At 36.2% G+C, this 22,669-nt stretch overlaps 2 protein-coding genes across 9 annotated transcripts in view; both read left to right on the top strand.

The window, feature by feature from the left end:
* The window catches only part of hoxc10a (homeobox C10a), a 50,895-nt gene extending 33,139 nt beyond the window's left edge, over positions 1-17,756 (top strand). For 4 of the 7 annotated variants that reach the window (XM_079588086.1, XM_079588085.1, XM_079588087.1 and 1 more), the window contains 2 exons: positions 13,726-14,809; positions 16,453-17,756. In XM_079588086.1, coding sequence (XP_079444212.1) covers positions 14,068-14,809; positions 16,453-16,727 — 1,017 coding nt within the window. In that variant the 5' untranslated portion in view covers positions 13,726-14,067 and the 3' untranslated portion in view covers positions 16,728-17,756. Of the gene's footprint in view, positions 1-9,029; positions 9,121-9,322; positions 9,449-11,719; positions 14,810-16,452 lie in introns of those variants that run through there. The other 3 variants (XM_079588082.1, XM_079588081.1, XM_079588084.1) reach the window with 2 other exon arrangements.
* hoxc11a (homeobox C11a) lies at positions 4,940-8,431 on the top strand. Of its 2 annotated transcripts, XM_079588657.1 has the most exons (3): positions 4,940-5,859; positions 5,983-6,090; positions 7,401-8,409. In XM_079588657.1, the coding sequence occupies exons 1-3, from the start codon at positions 5,262-5,264 to the stop codon at positions 7,631-7,633; spliced, it is 939 nt and encodes a 312-aa protein (XP_079444783.1). In that variant the 5' UTR covers positions 4,940-5,261; the 3' UTR covers positions 7,634-8,409. The 2 variants fall into 2 exon arrangements, with proteins under 2 accessions (XP_079444783.1, XP_079444782.1); XM_079588656.1 differs by having other exon boundaries at positions 4,940-6,090; positions 7,401-8,431.
* Positions 17,757-22,669: the final 4,913 nt, after the last annotated feature.

The following is a 22,669-nucleotide window of genomic DNA, read 5'->3' as shown; positions in this document are numbered from 1 at the left end:
TATACTAAATATAGCATTGCTTTGACTAGAACGCATTCCCTTGCAGTTATTTTTAAGTGATTAGAAAATATTGTATGGGGAATATTATGCAGCGTAATGGCAAAACTCTATAGAGAAACGATACATATATACTGGAAACAAGGCACCGTCGCATGCTTGTCTTATGCAGAACCGCGCAAAACCAATGAATGCGTTTTGAATAGTTCATTAATACTAAAGACAAATTATAATGTGTGGTCTGCAAAACAATACCTGAGCAACTAAAAAAGGGGGAAAATGTGTTGCAATGAGAGAGAAAAACCGCACACAAACAACGCAAATATTGTTGAATGAAAGTTGTTATAACTATTCAGTTTTTAAGAAAATAACCTCTTTTTGGAAACGATTGTTTTGACTGTTTATAGAATGTTGGGGCCTTCTTTCCGATCCCACCCCTCGCGTTAGCCCTGTCTTAGTGGGCGGGAGCAAGTTACAAATTGAAGGTCAAGTTAGTGTGTCCCATATATAGGAACCAAGTATCCTATACCATTTGTGTAGACAAAATTCAATCATTAATATGAAGTTTACGTCCACCAGATATTTAATCGAATCAACCAATTATTTTTTGTAATAATGTGTTGAGTAGCCTACATAAACATTTCAACTAATTTCAGAAATGCAAACAACAATTCATATTACAAATGTATTTAACACAACCACCCTTCTTATATGCTCGAAGCCTACGACGTAGTTTAACTAAATTAAGATTATGTGGTGGACGGGGCGGACATAAACATTTCCGATTTTCCTTGCGACAAACCTTTGGTCTTGCTAATCTTGGATCCAACTTCAAAGCGATCTTAGACGTATATCTGGATATTAATTGTGTAAGTGAGTCAGCTTTGTGGAGTAAGGTCCTGGAAATATATTTCTGTGTATTTATCAATGTAGCAGAGTAATCTGTAATGGTTTTAATAAGGCCGTATCTACCAAAAAAAAAAAAAAAAAGAAAAAAAAGAAAAGGAGAGTGAAGGTAGGCTACTGGCCTTTTGTTATGTAAAAACGCTATGTTGCTTATAAACAAAGTCGTGCCGTAGACATGCGGTGTCATATTAGTAATTTTTTTGAGTACTACATACCTTTATCTTGTCATCAACACGCCATGTGTCTGAAATCTGGTTTCCGCAATAACTGCCATTCCGTTTACTGTCATCGAATGACAAAATATGAAGTAAACATCTTGGTAGACTATGTAAGCAGTGTAACCGAAGTGGCATTTGCATTTCAGTGCAGTTTAAAAAAATGTTATGGGACACAACGCAAATATTGACAATTATTATCAGTTGAGTAAATAAGGTTCTGACATGAAGAACATTCGATGCATATTTAGCGTTTTCCACATTATCCACCCGTGATATTAACAATAGCCTATTTGATAAATATAAATACAGATTACAAGAAACGTTTTTGGTGGGAATTCTTTAATTGATTATACACATTTTGTGGCTTCGTAAACCCCTTGATGTTTTTAGAAAATTGTTATTGAAAACAACATTAATTGTCTTTTTTTCTTTTATAGTAAAAGAAATGATCATCTCACTTTAGTCGCTTTTCTAGGCATAGGCCTAACCTATTTAGGATTTTTATTAGCCTATTATTCGGAACAAAAAGCAATAGTCCTGTATCAGTCGAGTTTAGGAATTTACTTTTCGGGTGTGAAACACATGAAAATAATTCCATACAGAAATAATATTTTGTGTATAAGTATATAAGACCAACGTTGTATTAATATATATATATATATATAAAAAATAAAATAAAAAACAGTCTTCATATGCGACAAAAGACAATAGCAATTTGTGTACAATCAGTGTTTTTTACTTTTTTATAAATCGCTATCGCGTAGCCTATCTCAAAACGATAAGTTTCCTCAGTTTGCACCCCGTAAATGTTCATGGAAATGTACACAATTAGCCATCTCTCTTTTAGCTAAATGTATTGTTTTAATCACATGTACACCCACTAACAAAATATTTAATAATAAAAGATTTCTTCGATTGTCTGTTTATGCTCTTACTTTACCGTTTGAGCAACAAGCTTTTAGGATTTCTATGATTGCGATGTTCAGTTGACACAATTGGGCACTGGTTGCCTGTAGCTCAGGCTATGCACTCACGGAGACCTCTGTAAAAAGAAGGGCCATTTTTGTTGTCGCTTGAATCTGTTCACAGCTCATACGAGCGAGTTTAACAGCCCGACTTACATCCAATTAAATTTATCTAGGCCATGAGGGGACAGTAATGCTATTACACAGTTTCCCTTTTTAGCCCTGCTGAGGTTTTAGCCCTAGAGGTAAACTGAAGGGCCCTTGAGTGTTGCCTGCAACTGTTGTTTGGTCTCATTGTTGACATATCAAGACTTCTGAATATGTTTCATTTTCAGTCGATGTTCGATCGGCATGAGGCAAGAAGTATTTTTGTGTTGACGTACGGAAGAAAAGTCGAAGAATTTGACCGCCGGGGCAGGGCAAACACTGAGATTGACCGTGCGGGCTATTTCTCCGGGTCTCTTTTCTGAGGCATTAGCCGCGCCGTTTTAGTCCGAGTAACATTAATGCGTGACTGTAATTTTAACTCTATAATTGTAGACCTTTTGCTGCAACGGCTATCAAAAAATTCCATTGACAATGTCTTAAAGCTCACTGTTCTTCATAGTGATTGCAAACATTTACAAGACCTCTGTCTCTAAAGACTCTAAACGCCTTTCTAGGTTTTCTTTCCAGATGAACTTGCCCCTTCAATTCAACTGCTACATCACAATATCAACAATTGTCCAAATCTCCAGCAGGGGCAGAGCATTTGTGGGGATATAGTGCTTGTTTAGAGAAAGAAAAGGGCGCACCTTTGTTGAATTTCAGGGTCCTACAGCCAGTAGTATAGTGTTGAAACTGTACGATTGCATCAAATTAGTTGACATGCATGTGAAACATGTCTCCTGTAGAACAACTATTGCAAAATCAGGTACAAAACATGTCAGACGCAGTAGTTGTATGTACTGCGTGAAAACAAGACTTTGTTGTGAAACCATTAAGACACACAATGTGGGAACAACATGTTAAGTTTTTCAGTTGTTATCTCGCAAAATCTTTCTCGCATTAACACGTATGCTGAATGGAATGACTACCAAAAAATCGATATTGTTCCTGATCATTAACAGTTTTACGATAGAGTTTTGTCTCAAATTGGTGACACGGCTATTTTTTTAGCTCGTTCAAAATAACTTGTATAGACCTGATTGACTGAAACCTGAATAGTACAGCTTTCGTCAATCATTGTATTGCATATCTTACTAGTTAGATATTTCATTCTTTGAGCTTTTTAATTGTTTACCTTGTGTTTGTTTTCTTTAGAACAAAGCATTTCTTGCTTTTCCGCCGTTCGGCCTTTTATGGCGGCTGCAGTGAGAATTTTTAGTGGTCAAATTCAAGTGCTGGGTCTGGGCAGCTGTCTGCTTTCTTTGTACTTGGTTGAAGGCATATTGCACACCAACCTTTTGTCAATTTTGAGAGGGCTCCGTTCAGAGAGGACTCATAAAGTCATTGCCACATACCTCTTACACAAATACGCAAGTAATCTATAGCAAAATTCTGTTTAAAAAAACTTTTTAGTTGCGATGTGCAGTGTAACTGATACGAATATTTTTTTACAACAATCGATCATAGTTTGTTAATATGGACACTCTGAAAAGCTGCTTTGAATAAATAATAGACCTATAAAAATAATCTTTCTGAAGAGAAACTATTAAAACCAATTGGTAGGCCTATCATAAACAATGGTAAATGTTATTAGTTTATATGTGTTGCTCTGTGAAATGCGTCCATGACCGGCCAGTAAATCTGCATATTACATATCTGTACACGAACTAACAGTTGATTTAAAAAATAAATAAATATTTTTAAACGATTGCTGCATACTGAACTTTTTTATTATTATAGTTTATTTCACGAATAAGTTTGTGATAGGCCTACAACTAGCCTACTGAAACTATTGAAATAATTTTCAAAAAATTAGCATGGTCTGCAGTGTTAGCAGAATGTGTTCGTATAGTGATAGGCTACTATAGCCTTAGATCTTTCACTATATTAAAAATGAGTTTTAAATGAAAAGCAATATTTTCTTTAAAAATGTTATTTATCCGAATTCTGCAACAAAAATAAAACATTTTAGGCTTGTTTTATTAGACGCTGGAGGGTACATATTGAAACTGGATAGTATGTTTTGCCTTAAACAGATGCCTCTCATAAAATGGTCTCAGAGATTTAAAATATCCATGGGATCATTTGACGTGCTTTGCACATATTAAATGCCAAAACGTGTAGTGCTGGGTGTAAGGAAGGTCGAACACAATAGTATGTTACACATAGTTTTATTTTATTTTTTTCCTTTGATCAAATACAGTGTTTTACATTCACGATATAGTCATCATTTATGATAAGTGGCATCATTCATAGCTTTTATTTTTAGTGTTGTAGATTAAAACCAAGAGAAAAGTTTTCCCCCGTTTAAAATTATCGAACCACATCTAAAAACAAACATAAAGCATCAGCATTAACTTTGTGTTAAGCAATAACTGAAATCTCCGGGTGGATGTATCGTTTTCTGCATGTTCCCAATGTTTTCATCTAAGGAAAAAAGACAAACTCACAAATGTTCTATGACTATATTCAAGAATTGGGTGGAGCTGACACGTGACATCTATAAGGCATGCTTGCTAACCATACCATGAATAAATATATATGCTTTATATTAATATATATATTAACGCATATATATTTATATATAGCCTAATATAAAATTCTATACTTTTGAACAAAAGCATCTTGACAATGCGGTAAAACTCGACCCTTGAATATAAGCAGTGCAGAAATCAACACTACAACTGAATAATAAATCATGCCAGTTATCCTTCTTTTAAAGTTGTAATAGTTTTGTTACATGCGAAAGTCTTAGATTAGAACATGTAACGTTATATAAGCATATAATTGTGTTGCCTCAGACTCATAAAATCAGGGTTACTCAATACCTACACAGGCTCCAACACACGTAGCCTACACATAAATAGAAAATACTTCTCTTCGTTCTTACAAAACCCGATTAAAACAACAAACAAAAGATGTTACTTTTTGTACATGGTTTTGCATGATTTGAAAACTAATCGTTTGAATTTCACAGATCTTACCCAACAGAACCACTCCTACGCATCCATGTGTTCCAAATTGATATATGACAATATCTACTTTCGATCACGTGTTGCGGGGCGACTTAGACGGATTGCGCGTCATCTCGCCTTCCCAAATTTTCTCCTTCTGCAGCCCGAATCCAAAACATCATATCTGTAGTACGGACTACAGGAGAAAGATGTTTAACTCTGTTAATCTGGGCAACTTCTGCTCCCAGACGCGTAAAGACCGGACATCCGAGTTCGGGGACAGGACGGGCTGTGCCTCCAACATCTACCTCCCCAGCTGCACCTACTACGTTCCAGAATTTTCCGCCGTCTCTTCGTTCCTTCCACAGGGGCCCTCGCGACAAATCACATACCCCTATTCCACAAATCTATCTCAAGTGCAACCAGTGCGAGATGTTTCCTATGGTCTGGACCCGTCCAGCAAATGGCACCACAGAACCAACTATGCATCTTGTTACTCAGGAGAAGACCTGGTGCACAGAGACTGTCTTCCGCCATCCACCATGACAGAAATGCTCATGAAAAACGAGAGTGTGTACAGCCACCACCACCACCACCAGCATCATCCGAACTCTAGCCACCCTTCCACCGGTTTCTACGCCGGCGTGGGCAAAAACAACGTGCTCCCTCAAGGTTTTGACCGCTTTTTTGAAACCGCTTATTGTAGCACGGACAATCAGTCAGAACATTGTTTACAAAAGAGCGAGATGAACAAATTAGAGACTTCGTCTCAACAAGCCACAACTGTTTCCGCAGCGCAGGAGCCGGAAAAGGACCCAGAGGATGAGGAGGAACATACCAATTCGGGCTCGTGCACTTCAGCAGCTACTAAGGACGGGAACGCGAGCAAGAGCAGCCATTCGAGTAGGTACCGAAGCTGTAAATGGGGAAAGGTTAAGGGACTAGCCCGGTGTTTTGTCGGTCAGATTTTATGTGGAGTTTTATAAGCATTCAAAGGATTTTATTATAACCTACAAAGCTCTTTCCTCCAACGAAAAGAATTTTTACGATGGGAAAGCGCTTTGAAAAAAGAGGATGTTATACACAGACGCTACTATCCCAGAGTCTGTGAAATTTTAAGAGCGCGCTATTGTGACAAATGCTAACTTTGATCATGAACTTGCGTTGAGCATTGCAACGGATTTTCTCGTTTAGCTGTCGGGGGTAAAAACCAATTGGGCAGAACATTACTTTTGGCATACTGTGAATTTTGTTTTAGCAGCTCGAATGTAAACTAAGTCCTTATTAGCTGTTAAACGTGCTGTGACTTGAGTTACCGTGGGGTTGATGTATATAGCCTAGTCAATGGCCACAATGTTAGTGCTTGCCCAGTGTCATATCTATCTATCTATCTATCTATCTATCTATCTATCTATCTATCTATCTATCTATCTATCTATCTATCTATCTATCTATCTATCTAAAAATGAAATAAATTAAAATTTTAAAAGAGGCATTTCTCTTTTTGGAATGCCACACAATATACATTGAGGCCAATCAGAACAGTCGTAATTACGTTTCAATATACATTCGATATTTTAGATTTCTGCCATTTGTTTTTGCGGCGCATCTCAAACTATATGCATTAGCTTACAGAAGAGAAGCTAACATTCACGGCCATTTACAAGGGACAGTATCCTCAGGCCCATAGTAAGATGCATTTGTTTGTAGTATTACAAATTAGAAAGAGAACACATTTTCACGTCATGTGTTCTATAACACATTTATTTATTAGCCTAATGTGATGCAAAAAAAAAAAACAGGAAAAATGCATAGACAGGAAAAAAAATCACTTTAAAAGTTCAAAAGGTAAAAAATAATTTTATTTTTTTCAAAAACCTTCTGTTGTTTACGTTTTTGCCGAGTTTAACATGATGTTTTATTGTTTTCTCTCTTTTTTAATATACATTTTGATTTGTTTTTATAAGATTTCTTCGGGGCTGTAAAGTATTGCATCGGAGTGACATACTTAGTTGTGTCTGCTTCCTCATACAGTAATCTTAGATACCATCCATTAGGCATTTGGTGACACTGGAGATTACAAACACATCACATTGTCTAAACAACAATTAAAAAAAAATGTGTTGTGCATTTATGCATTTCATTCTGGGTTTTTTTTTTCAGGAAATGTTTAATAAGATAATCATTTAAATGTATTTTTTTATTATCCCAAGGTACTCCGCGCACAAGAAAGAAGAGATGTCCATACTCCAAGTTTCAGATTCGTGAACTGGAGCGAGAATTTTTCTTTAACGTTTACATCAACAAGGAGAAAAGGCTGCAGCTGTCTAGAATGTTAAACCTTACTGACAGACAAGTCAAAATATGGTTTCAGAATCGTAGAATGAAAGAAAAGAAATTAAGCAGAGATCGCCTGCAGTATTTCTCTGGGAATCCGTTGCTGTAATTGTTGAAATGGCGTTGTCTGTTATTTAATATTTCTGCAAACTCAAATTACGTATGTCTAAATATCCCCATCAATCTAATAAAAATATTATAAAAAAAAAAAAAATTCAAGGCCAGCAGCAGTATTAAAAACTGTTTTTAAAGGCTAACATTACTGTAATGGCTGAGGCTGGTGACAGAACATGCCAATTGTGAATCACAAACTAGAATTGTCAGTTTATAATGACACTAAGGAAGTGACAATATAAACTGGCATTTTTAGTTTGTGATTTTCAAAGTGAAACTTACACTTCTCAAAAATTACATTTTTTTTTCAAAATGTATGTGACACCTCTTTTAAGTGAAATGTTTGAAATTTCCACTTTGAAAATGGTCACAAAATAGCCTACTATAATATATTATAAAATTGTATCCTTTATCCTTTTATGGTTGTATATATGTATATTAAAACACATACACTCGACTCTGGTTTAAATCTGGAGATGTCATACTTTTTTATGTTTTCACCATTTAGAACTGTGACTTGTACAATCTGTAATATTGTATTCCTTGTACAGAGAATATGCATTGTGCATTCGTGAATGTAAATATAATGTTATTTTGAGTATCCTCACCCTATCCCTGCTGCTATTTTTCTTTACATTGCCTTTGCAGCCGTGTGAGCTTTGTTGTTCGATTCTTTAAATTATTTGCTGTACGTCCAAAGTTCTCATTTTTCGCAAGGATTACTAAGCGATCCGAATTGGCCTGTGTACTATATATTAATAATCAAAAATAAACGCGAATAAATATAAACTGTGATATGTCAATTGTGACTTGATTTTAAAAACACACAAGGTAGTCTACGGTGAAGTAAAAATTGTGTGAATGTGTATAACAACACTGCAGTAAAAACAGAGATCTGAGAGAAGATACAATAAACTTACCACTGCCAAGTAATGAAAACTCACTCTCTATACCTCTCTCTTGCTCTATCTATCTCTCTATTCGTCGTCTCCCTTCCACACGTTTATTCAAGTGTATCAACATTGAGTTATATCGGTTGTTTTTCAATGAAAACTGGTAAATATCAAAATATTCAACATTTAGGGAATTTTAGGGATGTGTGTATTTGTCTAAAGTGACTAAGAAAGGGATGCATGAAATTGCTCTTGAACACGTCAAAAATTTAGAGAGCATTTCGGTAACGACTTTTAGTACCTTCTAAATGGAATCGCCACTCTTGTAGTCTAGACACTGCAATAAAGTCAGGGCCCTAAATTGCCTTTTTCTGACTTAATTGCACCGTCTGTTCGAGGGGAATGGTGTTCACTTCCGCAGTAAATAGTAAACAAGAAAGTCCGGCTGCTAGAACAAAAAAACTGAGACGTTTAAAAATGAACCCTTATTGTCTATAGGTGCAAAAAACGATATCAAACGATATCGCCCACATGGAATAATCTGTTCAGAAGAAGCCGAGTTGCATGCATCTTGACAAACCCAACAGAGGTGAGATATTGGTATTGCATGTTGTCCCCATGTGCAGTTTTACATGTGATCACACTACATGGATTTTGCCACAACATGTGGGCTCATACGGCGTGCAAGTGTGCAGTTGGCACTTATGCGTATGAAGAAAAATATATAATTAAAAGTTGTCTTTGAACTTCAATAATGTCAAGGCCTTCACCTTTAACCTATTGTAATAAAGTGGAATCAAGGAGCCCCTTTTGTCAGGAAACGTGGTGAACAGAACAGAACCAATCAGCGCAAGTGGGAAAGGACCAAGGAATGTCTAAGAAGCAACACTTTGACCTCTCACATTAAACTACAGCAGGTAACTTTTCCAGTTTTAGCACTCCCATTAAATACGCTTTATTGTCTCTGTAAAATGTAATATTTTCATGCTTGAAATATTTTATGACATTTTGGCATGTTCTTGACCATTTAAGCTTGCTTGGTTGTGACTTTTCCCGGGTAACAGGAAATAGATTTCTGACAGATTTAAAACAGAGATCGGAGTAAATATGCATTGATGCTTGAACGTGAATCGAAAACGGAGGGGAGGTCCCTTGCGGGCTGAATTAGTGTACTGATTTATTGTTGAGAGTTAAACACAGTTAACTGTAAAACTCAACACATTTGTTCCTTTGCAAATTCCCAAATGAAGTGACTTGTTACTTGTGTATATGCAGCCTGTGTGATGTGTTGTATAGTATATAGATGATACTTTGCCACTGATCTTCGCTTGTAGAACTGTGGGAGAGAAATGGCGGGTGGGGGCATAGCCAAGGATCAAGGCTGGAAGGCTTGTCTTCTTGTCACACCCACCAACCTTGGCCCTGGCTCAGTGACGTAGTTAATTTGCTGAATTCCATTCTCTTGCGTCGTCACACTGAGGAGCAGGAACTTGGACCGTCCACCTATCAAACGCAGGAGATACTGTCTCCACCAAACCAAAGCAATCCGCGCATATAGACTTTTGAACAAATTACTAAAATCTTCATTTCGTGTCGTGGGTTGATTCAATTCATAAATGCGACTTTCCAAAACAAATAGTTTTTGTTGTAAGACGTTGTATGGATATGGTAATTGTTCAGAATCGAATAGTAGTCTAATATCTAACCGGAAAGCAAGAGCGAAATGGAACTTTCGAAGGCGCTCTTAGCTGGCAATAAGGAAAATGGCGGAGGCTTCAGAGGCATCAGCATAATGATGTGGACTGGGTTACCACTGGATGTAAATACAAGCTGGATTCAATTTTTACTTATAAGTCACCATCATGCAACATAATCTATTCGAAGCATATGTCAAAAAAAAATTTTTTTTACTAAGTTAATCTAACATATTTGCATAAAAAATATATAAAGAGAATGTCAAGAGTCTAATATTTTCTGTTATGCATATAATGCTCAATTGTCCCATTTGACAAATAACACTCAGTTTTCCAATAACATGAAAAAAAAGCAGACACGTTTTTGGCATCAGATTTTATAAAATGTTGGAATGTTGGAATGTTGGAAGTGACAACAATTTCCAATATGTGTGGTCTGAAAGATTACTGCAAGCCTTACAGTTGCGTACTTTGAACAGAGCCTATTAACACTCATTGAACGCTTATACTTACTTCCGCTCTCCTGTATGTGATGAAAAGCTGTAAATACAATCGCCACTGGTGCCCTAGAGTCATTTGTATGGTCTTTCGTGATATTAAAATTTAATATAATGCTGATGTGCTTTCCGATTACCACTCTCTGATTTATAAATGTCTTTAAAACGTTACATGCATCAACCATAAATTTCCATAGACTTCTGCTGCTGGACGCCTGTTTGGTAAGGGGAAACGGTTAAAAAGCGGGTCTCTTTAAATTGGAAATATGTTTTATGAGTGGTTTTAGATCCCAAACAAGCACGGAATATCCTACTCTGTTTTTACTCGTGTCATGGCCAACAGACTTACGTAGAGGCCTACGTGGTGAAATTGGTGTTGTTTCATTTTCCAAAGTCGTTTTGACGACTATTCTTTTCTGTGCCATTTTACCTCAATTCACAACACAGTGCATGTCATGACCCTTAATTTGAAATAATGAAAATTATCAGAAATCATTACCTGCTCAAAAACTTTTATCTATTAAAATAAAATATATATTTGTATTATTAAAAAATATATGATATATTATTATATATTATTTTTTTTATATATAGAGTGGGTGTGAAAAGGCTATTCCTAATTTTTTTTAATTTCTTTTACGCATACTTTTTGTTTTGTTTTTGTTTTTGCAATTAACGTGAATGTTGTGCAATTCAAAATTCTGTGTGATATAGCCCCGAAAGAAAAGGGGATTAGCTTTTGCTGTTTAACAGTAACAGCTGCATGTCGACATTTAATAGTAGCCTATCACAAACGTCAATAGAAGAAAAGGGAATGTTTGAGAATACTCTTAAAACGCCTCAAAGCCTTCCATGTTTTCACAAGGACAAAAAGAGAAACAGATCATTCAAATAGCATATAGACCAGTTCTGTTTCATTTTTATTTGTTTGTTGTTGTCGTTTTTCATCCTATGAAATAAGCTGTTCTGAAATAAGAGACAAAAAACATTTGATCACGCTCTTTACTTACATTGAGACAATGGCGTTACATATTTAAGTCGACAGTAAGTAAATACAGTTTAATGGTACATTTGTTCAATAACTTTTTAAAGAAAGTACTCTCGCTGCAACTCTAAAAATATACATTACATTTAAATAAATACATCTGTCCATAATGTACAGGCATTTTAAATGTTTTTGACTCTCGTTGTTTTTAGACATAATACTCATCGAAACATTATATTGAACAATATTTACTACAATTTAAATGTGTAAATGTAGGCAACTTCTGGAATACGTTTTCATTGTCACGACATCTGGAATCAGAAAGTCACTGCGCGATTGGGTGCAGCATGACCTGTAATTCATTAAGACACATTTTTATTTTAAATATCAGTTTTCTATGTTAAACGTTTACTTGCAATTCCGATATACATGCAACTATAGCTGATATGCAATTATATAATACAAATTATATGTTTGTATTATACAAACATATTATACATTATTCATTATACAAAAGTTGTAGACAATCACACACACAATCTCAGATTTATAGGATATATATATGAATATATATATATAGATATAGCCTACTTTGATAAATGCATATTTTCAAACACATGTTATTAATCCCTTTGAATAGCCTAATGTGCATTTCATTTAGAAAAGTGTGTTAACGTGCATTTAGGCTATATAGGCTACGTCAAATATAATGTTACAAAATATTGGTGTACATAAAAGACCAGATCATGCAACGCATTGAATAAACTCTATACGTTTATATTCTGTCATGAGAGAGTGTGTTTGTTTGTCTTAAAAGGCAGAGTGATAGACAAGTGAACAGACCAATCACAACAACGCCCCATGTCTTTAGGTGGGTCTGACCTCGTTGAGAAATGCATTGGCCAGCAAACACAGAAAAGATTATTCAAGTCCAAGGGTTAATACAAATGTTTAAAATTATATAAATTGTTGTAAGCAACACTACAAATGACACAAAAGAGTAGGCTACATAAAATACGTAATTTTGACGTGTTTTTCCCCAGTAGTGTTTTTTCATTCATAGCTGATTCGATGCAGTTTGGTAAAACGGCAAAATAATAAACTTGTCGAACACGAAGTGTCATTTTACCTTTTCCCTAATTTGAAATGTGTGCTAAAATCGGAAAACATATTTATGTATGTGTGTGTAGGCTATATTACAAGGAATCAGAGGAAATATGGTTGGATCCAGAAACACAAATTAGCCTGCACACGTTTGACTAAAAACTTAGGGGGAAATGTACCATATAAAACCAGGTTTATAAGGCTATTAGCCTATATAATTAAGTGACTGTGAGAGAAAAAATTAACACACTTAAAACTCACACAGCTAACGCTAACATAAAGGTAGGCTAAATAAATTGTCTGAGATAGCCTATTCAGAGCACGTTATTCACTTTTAATTCTTTTTAAGTTTTCTTTTTGCTTTTTATGCAGCGTTGAAGATCCCAAATGCATATAAGATAAACATTTAATCGTATGTATAAATGTATGATAATTTCTGTACAATTTTAAAAATATAATATGTGCTATTGTCGGCGTTTGGATTTTCTAAATAAATCCTTGGTTCCTCGTGTTTTATATTAGGCCTACATAACGTCAATTACACAGAAAAAGATAATGGGGAAAACATAAGCAGTCATCTTTCCAAAAAGAAAAAATAACCCCACTAAAATAACAAAATATCTCATTTAATTAATATACAATTGAGCCCCCTGAGGGAATTGTAAAAGAGCGAAAATAACAAAAGAATGGATTAAGTAGTGTGTGTCGAGATAGACAGGAACATTGACAGAACGTGTCAACAACGTCCTTATTCTATAAAATTGCATGTCCATTTTGAAAACAGAGCATACATGTGCATACTTGTAAAAGTGTGTGGTATTAACCATTCTCTATATTGACTAATCTTGTGAAATTTGCCATTGATTTCCACGAAGTGTTTAGTTTACTTGCCTCTCTCTATTTTTCTTTTGCAGACGCATAAGCCACGTAACTGTACATCTGAAGACGAATCTGAAGTTCTTTGTTCTGTTGTTGGTTTCCTTGTCCGTGAAAATCGGCTAGATGGCGCCATTGCTCCATGCTGTACCACGTATATTCAACAACTTGACCCCAGTGACGTCAAGACGGTCTGGCGCATCAAGGCCACTTTCAAAACCCTATTGGTCTGAAAATCACATGACAAAGCGCCTTGAATCCATAATTATGTTGCTGATATTTTTCGCCCCCCCAAAAGATGTCAGCGTCCTACTGTCCTTATCCTCTTCGGCATAAAGGAGATTGTTTTGAATCAAAAGAAAAACGAGCCAAGTTGCAAAATGTCATGCCCGAACAACGTGGCAGCCAATAACACATTCCTGATGGACTCGCTGGTGGGAGGAACATCTCCGTTCAGAGGTGAGAGCTATTCAACTAACTCTGGAATGTATATGCAACCGTCTGCAGAATATGGTTGCTCCATGATGGGTAGTTTTGGTATTGTTGGTACCCCTCTCTCCAAACGGGATGACTTGCAGCCGAGTGGGATGCATCTCAGCAGTTACCACTCACATTACCTGTCGCAGCGGGACGCTTGGATCGCAGGCTCTAAAACTTACAGAGGCTCACAACCTGTTGCCCAGCCTTTACATCCATGTTCCTTTCCAGCCAGCAATGTGAAAGAGGAAGCGATTCCTTGTCTTTACCAGCCTGATATCGACAGCGCCAAGGAGTCCGCTGAGAAATCCACCTACATCCGTCTGGGAGACAATAACAGCCACCCGAATCAAAGCGCCGTCTCCACCCCCGATTATTTCCGACAGAGCCAGGTGTACGCCAGTGAAAGGGGCCACCATGGAAGAGATGAGTTCGGCTCGGACTTTAACCCAATTCCCAGAATATCCACGCCTGTTGAGGCACTAGCAGCAGATTCATATGTCAAAAGCAGCAAGGCAAGGCAGGACCCAGAAGACAAGGGAGGGAGTACGCAGGAAGACGACATGGATCAGAGACAGGCTAGAAAAGAGGAGAGTGTCGCAAAAATAGACAGTTGTACTGATGATTCCGAAAGCGAATTGAAAGGTGATAACTAATTCTTCTCTCTCTCTCTCTCTCTCTCTCGCTCTCTCTCTATCTGCCACACAAACACGCGCAATAACAGCGCGCTTCCTTCTATGTACAACATGTGAACTGACAATCAAGTTGCACGTCAAAATTGCAGACCTTTTTGTTGGACTGTTTAGGCCCTTTCTTACAGGCCCAGATTGGATCTTCGTCTGTTAAACAGTAGACTATCATGTGTGCTTAAAAATAAAACGGAATTTAACACCGTTAAAAAAAAGGGTCTTGGCATTGATATAAACTGGATCACTTAACACGCGGTGTTAAAGTGCGCTATATAATACATCCACCCAAGCACAGCATAACAAAACAAAACAGTTCACACTAATCAGCTAAATTTCATTAAATTAGATTTTATTACACTCCAGTTGGTTGTAGTTCTGCCCGCAATAGTGTAGACTAGAGAAGTAAAAATGACGTTTTCCCCGCATGCCACAATATATATTGCAGTATTTTCTGTTATTATGTTTATATATATAGGCACAGGTTTAAATGAAGAATCATAAATGACTACACAATTTATTGATGATATTGGTAAATATTTATATAACATTTTGTGTGCATTTAACGAAAAAACAATAGCCGTTTAAGTAAATAATGTGTAGGCTATTTAAAGTATTTTAAACGTTTAATTATTTGGACATGTCTAGCGCGTATTTTATAATGTTGTTTTTGTATTTTGTCGTAATAAAATGTCAGTAAACTTCTTCATTAAAATATTATTAATGCAATTTTAAATCATTGGGGTCCTTAAATAATTAAATCAATGTGGTTAAATAAATGTGTAACTGATATAACTGACAAGATACGACAAAAAAATCTTCATTTATTTTATTAAGCTCTGCATCGCTCTCAACTGTGGGCAAGTTAAATTCAGAGTAGGCCTATATATAGGCTATATATAAAATTCTTATTTACTTTTCTTGTTTGATTAATCTCCGTTATTAAAATGTTTTGTAAGTAGTCTATGAAATGTTCTGATATCTGCAGTAATAACACAGTTATTCACACTTCCATCTGATCTTTTTTTTTTTTTTAAGTCTAGCCTAATTTGTTTAGGTAATCTAACGAGATAATTCAGCCAAAAAAAGGAAAATAAATATTTGTTATGTTACTTTATATAATTTGCATAGTATTGTATGTTTATCATTGTTTTTGTCTTGGTGGATGACGTTTTTAAAATAATTGCAGGCCGATGACCGACTGAAATCACACAAATGAAAGTATGAAATTGGACGGAAATGTAAGCATTTCCGTCCAAGTAAGTATACACATATAGATAATAATTTAAAATGCATAAAAGAACATTTCAGATAGCCTATGTGAAACTGAGGGACACGGCATCACTGCATAAGAAAAAGGCCAGTTTAGATTAAACCATTAGATCATAGGCCTTTAGTACAACACATTGAGCATAACTTTTATTCTGACGAACAACGAATATTAATATTAATATTTTGTGGAAAAACAAACGAAGCAACAAAAAAATCTAACTAAACTAAATAACATTCAAACGAGGACCTGCAGCGCCTCGTGCAGTTCTGTTATCTTCCAGTCATATTCCGGCATACCTATTTCTCTCTCTCTCTTGTTTACTTGTGCAGATGAGGCTAAATTGGAAAAAACAACGGGGAACTGGCTAAAAGCGAAAAGTGGACGCAAGAAGAGATGTCCTTACACAAAGTATCAGACACTTGAGCTGGAGAAGGAGTTCTTGTTCAACATGTACTTGACTCGAGAGCGCCGTCTGGAGATCAGCAAGAGTATCAACCTCACAGACAGACAGGTCAAGATCTGGTTCCAAAACAGAAGGATGAAGCTAAAGAAGCTCAACAGAGAAAGTCGCGTCCGAGAGCTAACAGGCTATAGCTTCAACTGAGGGCTTAAGAAACAGACAGAAGAAGAAATGATAAAAATGCACATTCTCTCGCGTTCCCCACGTCCAGACCCTCTCTATTTTTTAAGCTCTTTCCCCCCCTCTCTCATTTATCCCTTTTCATCCACAGACTCATTACACACATAAAAATATAAAATAGCAAAGGCCCATGACTTTCATTTCAAAGGAACTGGAACATCCTGCAAACAATATTACATTTAGATTACAATTACACCGAGTCTAATTTATCATTGTGGAACAGAACTGAATAATTGTAAATATGACCGTAGCGGAAGAAAAGGATGCTTGGTGCAAATATTCGTGGCAGATTTGTAATTTTGAAAACCCTTAACTCAGAATATAAAGCGAGATTTCTATTTGGATGTCTTAGCTTAGTTTGTTTGCTGTCAGTGTGCGTGTCGTATACATCGCGCGCTCTGTGTTTTGCATGCTTTGTTCTTGACGTGTATTTGTCAATTTGATGTTTAAATCGAGAGGCTGAAAAATAAAACAGGGGCTGGGAAAATATTATGTCCTGGTATGTCCTTCCCCTTGCATATTTTCTCCTGTATTCTGATGACAGAAATTTTGGGTGAAGATAGGGAAGAGAGGCAGAAAGAGAAAGTGCATAGCACTTTCAGTATGAGTGGAAGACCCATAACGTTGATTTAAATATTATCCAGGTGACCACAGTAAGTCAAGGTCATAAAATTGTAATGTCATGACGGTCCTGGAAAGCGCTGGGGGTGGATTTTATGATCTGCAAATATAATGTGCTGCTGCAGTAAAGATGCATTAAAAGGTGAGTGGAGGAGGGCTAATTCACATACTCGGGACTGCAATGTGCTGGCCTCACTGACGCGCTCTGCGGGCTGCCTGGCTGTTTTGGAACCAGGAACCTTTCATTATGGAGTTATGGAACGCTATGAAACGATGGACTGAACACGGAAGAATGAAAGAACTACAGCAGCGGTGATTGAATGAGTGGATCCTATGAGCGACGCTAATCAGACCGTGTGCAGAACGTTCAAGGTAGGATAACGTTTTCCTTGTTTCCCCCCCCCCCCTATTGAGCCGAGGGAGGCTTTTCTGGATACTCTCACGCGCTGGCATGGATAACAGCTTTGTTATAAGCGCATTTCTTGACAAGTGGACTTTGATAGCGTTGGTGCTTCTGACAGTTGTTGTTAAGAGAGTGCTGTTGTGGATAATGTGCCCCATGCAACTTCCAAGCACAAGTTAAAGTTGTGGATATCTCCTTATGCTAACATTATGTGTAATAAATTAATTTCAACTGTTTGCAGTCCCTCTGAAGGACAATCTTTTTACAACAAATTTATTTTTATTATAACGATTTGTTCACAGGTGCTTTTAGGTCTGATAAAAAAAAAGCAACAGGAAACTCTTTTGACAGTCTCATTCTTTTTGAACATCTGTAATTATTGCATGCTAGTCATTTGTCAATGGGTTAGAATTTTTTAACAATAGCAATAGGCCTGCTGGTTTATAGGAATGTCAATTGGTATTCGTTTTGGTGTTGGTTCTCAAAACTACCCAAAAGCCATGGCCTCTCGGGGATATGCTATAGAAACACAACAGACGAGGTTTGATTAAATTAGGGATCGAGGCTCTGAGGAATGGAATAAAATCCTTACTTATCTGTGCAGAGTTTGTTGTTTGTCTCCTCCTGTGGATAACGCCGTTACGCGCGGCTGGTGCGTGGTTTAGGTAGTTTCATGTTGTTGGGATTGGCTTCCTGGCTCGACAACAAGAAACTGCCTTGATTACGTCAGTTCGTCTTCATCAAGGGCGACAATTGCCGTTAAATTACACCCTGTGCAATGAAGTTTCCGCAAATGGCATTGTAAATGAACTGAACGATTATAGCCACAGCGGGCTCTTTTTCTCTTTTGCTCGCCTTTGTGTGTCGGGCTGTAAAAGAGAATTTAGCCTCTCAGAGGGAGAAAGGACCGTTAACATTATGGGGCAAACTTAGACTGTTCCTTATTATGGCTTATTCTTTTATTCCAATATATGTCCCAAAGTGTTGTTGTTTTTTTGCCACTTTTTAACAGTAGAAATGTAAGTGGCTGTGGTGCTAGCAAAGAAATTACAGACAGAAACAGAGAAATTGTGGACTGACGGACACCAAAAAAGTGCATTGTTTTTCCAGCTATTCATTATAAATTGATCTGCTATGAATTTCTTTCCATGTAGTAAATTGTGTTTGTGTATATATGAGACTAATCACCTTTACAAATTTGATACACTTTGTCTGCTTTGATTTTGTACTCTCAGAAACGTGACCCAACAATTGCAAAATCTCTTGATATTTGTTTTGAAATAGTGCCACATTACTTTACACCCACATGTGGGCCAACCCAACCCAACCACACAATTTTTAAGCTATAAACAGCCTGGCTCAAATAGCAAAATGGCATTTGTAAAAGAACGTTTAAACACTTGCTATAACAGACATAACAGTAACATGAGCAGTAGCAGTGGTCAGTATAACAGCACATGCTAAACGTTAAAAAGCGTTGCCACAGCAGAATTACTGTGGCTAGTATTCAAGGCAAAAAATGTTTGACCTGTAACTTCCGTGCACTATAAACAGTGAACCTGTGTGGTTCCTTCACGGAGATTATTCTACCATTTCAGACCTTTCAAAAAAATTCGTTTGTATTCATATTCATATATTAGGCTAGGCACAAAAACACACACACCGCTTGTCGCAGCTTGTCTGAAATTTATATCATATTAATTCTAAATTCTGCAGTTATTTCTACATTTACATTTATTAATTAGTAAAACCTTATACGATGCTTTAATAGCTACAGAAAGGCAGAGAAAGAGTACAATATTTGTAGGCAGTTAATGTGCATTTTGATTAATGTATGGAACATGGAAGATGTCATTAGCTGTTTTTTGAAACTTGAATATTTCACACACACACAAACATTTTATAAAAAAAATTTAATCAGTCAACATTTGTGGGTTACTCCAAATCAGGAATCGGGAAATGTCAGTATTTGTGCTGTGACTTTATTTACACTGTACAGTAAGGACACAATGCCTCCTTAAACCATATAAATAAAATGTGTAAATGCTAGGCTAAATTTGTTGAGGTAATGTTTTTGGGAAAGTTGTTAGTTGTAAAGGGCCTCATCGGCGACTTGTCCTTTTTCCTGGGAGAGTATAGTCTTTGGATTTCACCAGATATGCTTGTTTTCTTAACCCCCTCCCCTCCCTTCAGCTGTTTTGCGACGGGAGGAGACAGTCTGGAATCCAAAGTCATTTTCATTCAGTTGAGTGAATGGGGTTCTCCTCTGGAATGCGTCACCAACAAAGAGTTTACAGCACGCGTAATAGCCCCACAGGACACTGCCGCCGAGCATGCGGATATAGCGGCAATATCCTCAAATAGCCTGAGGATTGGTGGACATCAAAACACCTACTCTTGCTCAGTGTATATAAAATATGTTGAATTGTTGGCTTGCATTCAGAAGCATATAGTACTGTATATGTGTGACACATTCCGCATTAGGCCTGTCTGTAGCATTAGCAATGGCCTACCCCTGTGGTGTAAACATTTGAATAGATGTCCATACACAGATGCTGGGACGAGATTATAACACAGATTATGGTTGCTGCTAATTTTCAGTGGTCTTGAATGAGGATATTGATTAGCTGTTGTTGTTTTGTAGGGTTTTTTTACATTGTTCCTTTGATTGATACTATTTTAGTTCGTAAACCTAAAGGCCAGTTTCAGCACGCGTGTACAATTCGACAGAATTAATGTAGGCCTAAATGAATTTAGTTTTTTTATGTAGCTATACTGCATGCATGTTGGAAACTGGCATTTCGCCCTCATTTTCTGCATTGTATGTTACGAGTTTGTCTGTGACAGGTTTGATGGCTGCTTGAGATAAATGGAGAAAGAGTTTCTAATCCAAAGCTAGTTACTTTGCTAAATAAAGATCTTTTACTCGTATTACTTTTTACAACTAAGTATGAATTTAATATTATACCCCAATATATATATTTTTTTCTATTAACTGGTCTTTCCACTTGGACACAAATAACTCAATAAAGGCGATATTATTTTAACTGAAATTTTAAACCTTTGCACTTTTGCTCTCCGGAAACAATTATATGATATCCTATATAATACTGTAGTATGGGGGTAGAGTTATGTCAGCCAATTCTGTAGATAAACTGATAAACTGTGAACTTTTTGCTTTATTTTGTATCCTTCCGTCTCCCGTGAATGAATACAAAGATATCTGACACATAATAGTAAAAAAGGAAAACATGGAGTCTAAACGGTATAGTGTATTGCGATGTTCACGTTGACCATGGCGCACATAAGGTCGTTTAAAAGCTAAAAGATTTTTAAAAAGAAGAAGAAAAAATAAATCCATGACCTTATTTACTACATAACATATTGAAGTTAAGTGGGATGATTCTGAGAAGGTAGCCTACTGCATTTATATACATGCGACCTCTGTCTTTTAACACCGTTGTGTGTTAAAATACAATTGTATTTTTAGGCGCAGTGGAGCTAAAGGCTCTAGGTATACTGCAATATTGAAATAATCCTCAGTACTTCACACCAAAAAACAAATAAATAGTTAAATAAATAAAAATGCTAGCGCTTGAATTAAGCTAAGAAAAAATAAAATATAGATTTTTAACCTGCTCTTGACTTTTAGGTGTGCTGTTTTTTTTCCAGCTATACTACGCAGTACTAAACCAAATACTGAAGTCGATCAAAAATCAGCCTAATTTTAAAAACAGATAGGAAGCTGTATATTAATGTTGAGAGATTCCCGTAAATCAAAGTGCATTAGCAATGATGCTGCCGTGCTGTAGTCAAGAAAGGACAGTATACTCTGATGTTTTTTAATGACAACTTAAAATCAAATAAAATGATTAAATTATGCTTATGCAAGAAAATTTTATTTGTGTATTATGAAGCTACATTGTTGACTAAATGCGTTATTGTGGGATCATGGGTGAATAACCAGCTCCTTAGCTATAGCCTAGACAAGAAATTACTCCTTAAAGTTCTATATTTTAGATATGCTAATTTCAGTATCTTAAAGATGTGTATATTATTGGCTAATGTGTATAAAGTCTGTGATGTTCTAAAAGCTAAATGTAAGGATGGATAGAAGAGTGAGTGAGCTCGTATAGCTCAGTTTTATCCTGAGTCACCCTGCACAGCTTCAGTGCCAAGACTGCAGCGAGTACTATATTCTGCAGATTTCTACACTGTTAAAACAAGGTCGTTATCAATAAATGTATAAATAAATGCGACCACATAGCGAACATCTCGTTTATAAATTATATCTCCCTGTTCCATTGAGAGATGAGAGATCTATTTATATGAATTTGATATATTTTGTGGAAAAAAAACGTCCTTTTTATTAACAGAATCAATGTTAAAATATATCAGAGCTGACAGAAAATATACAACTAGGAATAAAAGATTACAATACCAGTTAAAAATTTTAAAGACATTCATAGCACAGTCAAACAATTAAACATGATTTTATGTTTTTATTTTGATAATGCTTCATTTATTTAAAAACAACATTATATTGCCAAACAAATTGCGTTATACACGCATCATTAACAACATTAGAATCCCATAATAAGACATTCATTTAAAAATAAACGTAAGTGAACAACAGTGAGTGAACTACGACTTTAGGATCAGGTACCACGCCCTCGGAAAACGATAAAGGTTTTATAGGCTATAGATATGATGCCGTGATTTACAAATGTGGTTATAGAACGTTTTATATTACATATATTTGTTTGTTTTTGTACATGCCACAGTGTAATTATTCTATTAGAATTTGATTAGATGCATTGATCCCACAATAAGCTGCAGGCTCTCATCAAGGCTATAACTTATTAATACACTTACATACAAT

This window comes from Phoxinus phoxinus, assembly GCF_949152265.1.
Source record: "Phoxinus phoxinus genome assembly, chromosome: 18".
Classification (NCBI taxonomy): domain Eukaryota; kingdom Metazoa; phylum Chordata; class Actinopteri; order Cypriniformes; family Leuciscidae; genus Phoxinus; species Phoxinus phoxinus.
The sequence above is the reverse complement of the archived record's forward strand: the minus strand, read 5'-3'. Positions and strand labels throughout refer to the sequence as shown.

Coding starts and splice junctions, on each gene's coding strand:
- hoxc11a (XM_079588656.1), top strand. CDS start 5,262: ATGACAATATCTACTTTCGATCACGTGTTGCGGGGCGACTTAGACGGA. Junction 6,091..7,400: donor GAGCAAGAGCAGCCATTCGA/GTAGGTACCGAA, acceptor TATTATCCCAAG/GTACTCCGCGCACAAGAAAG.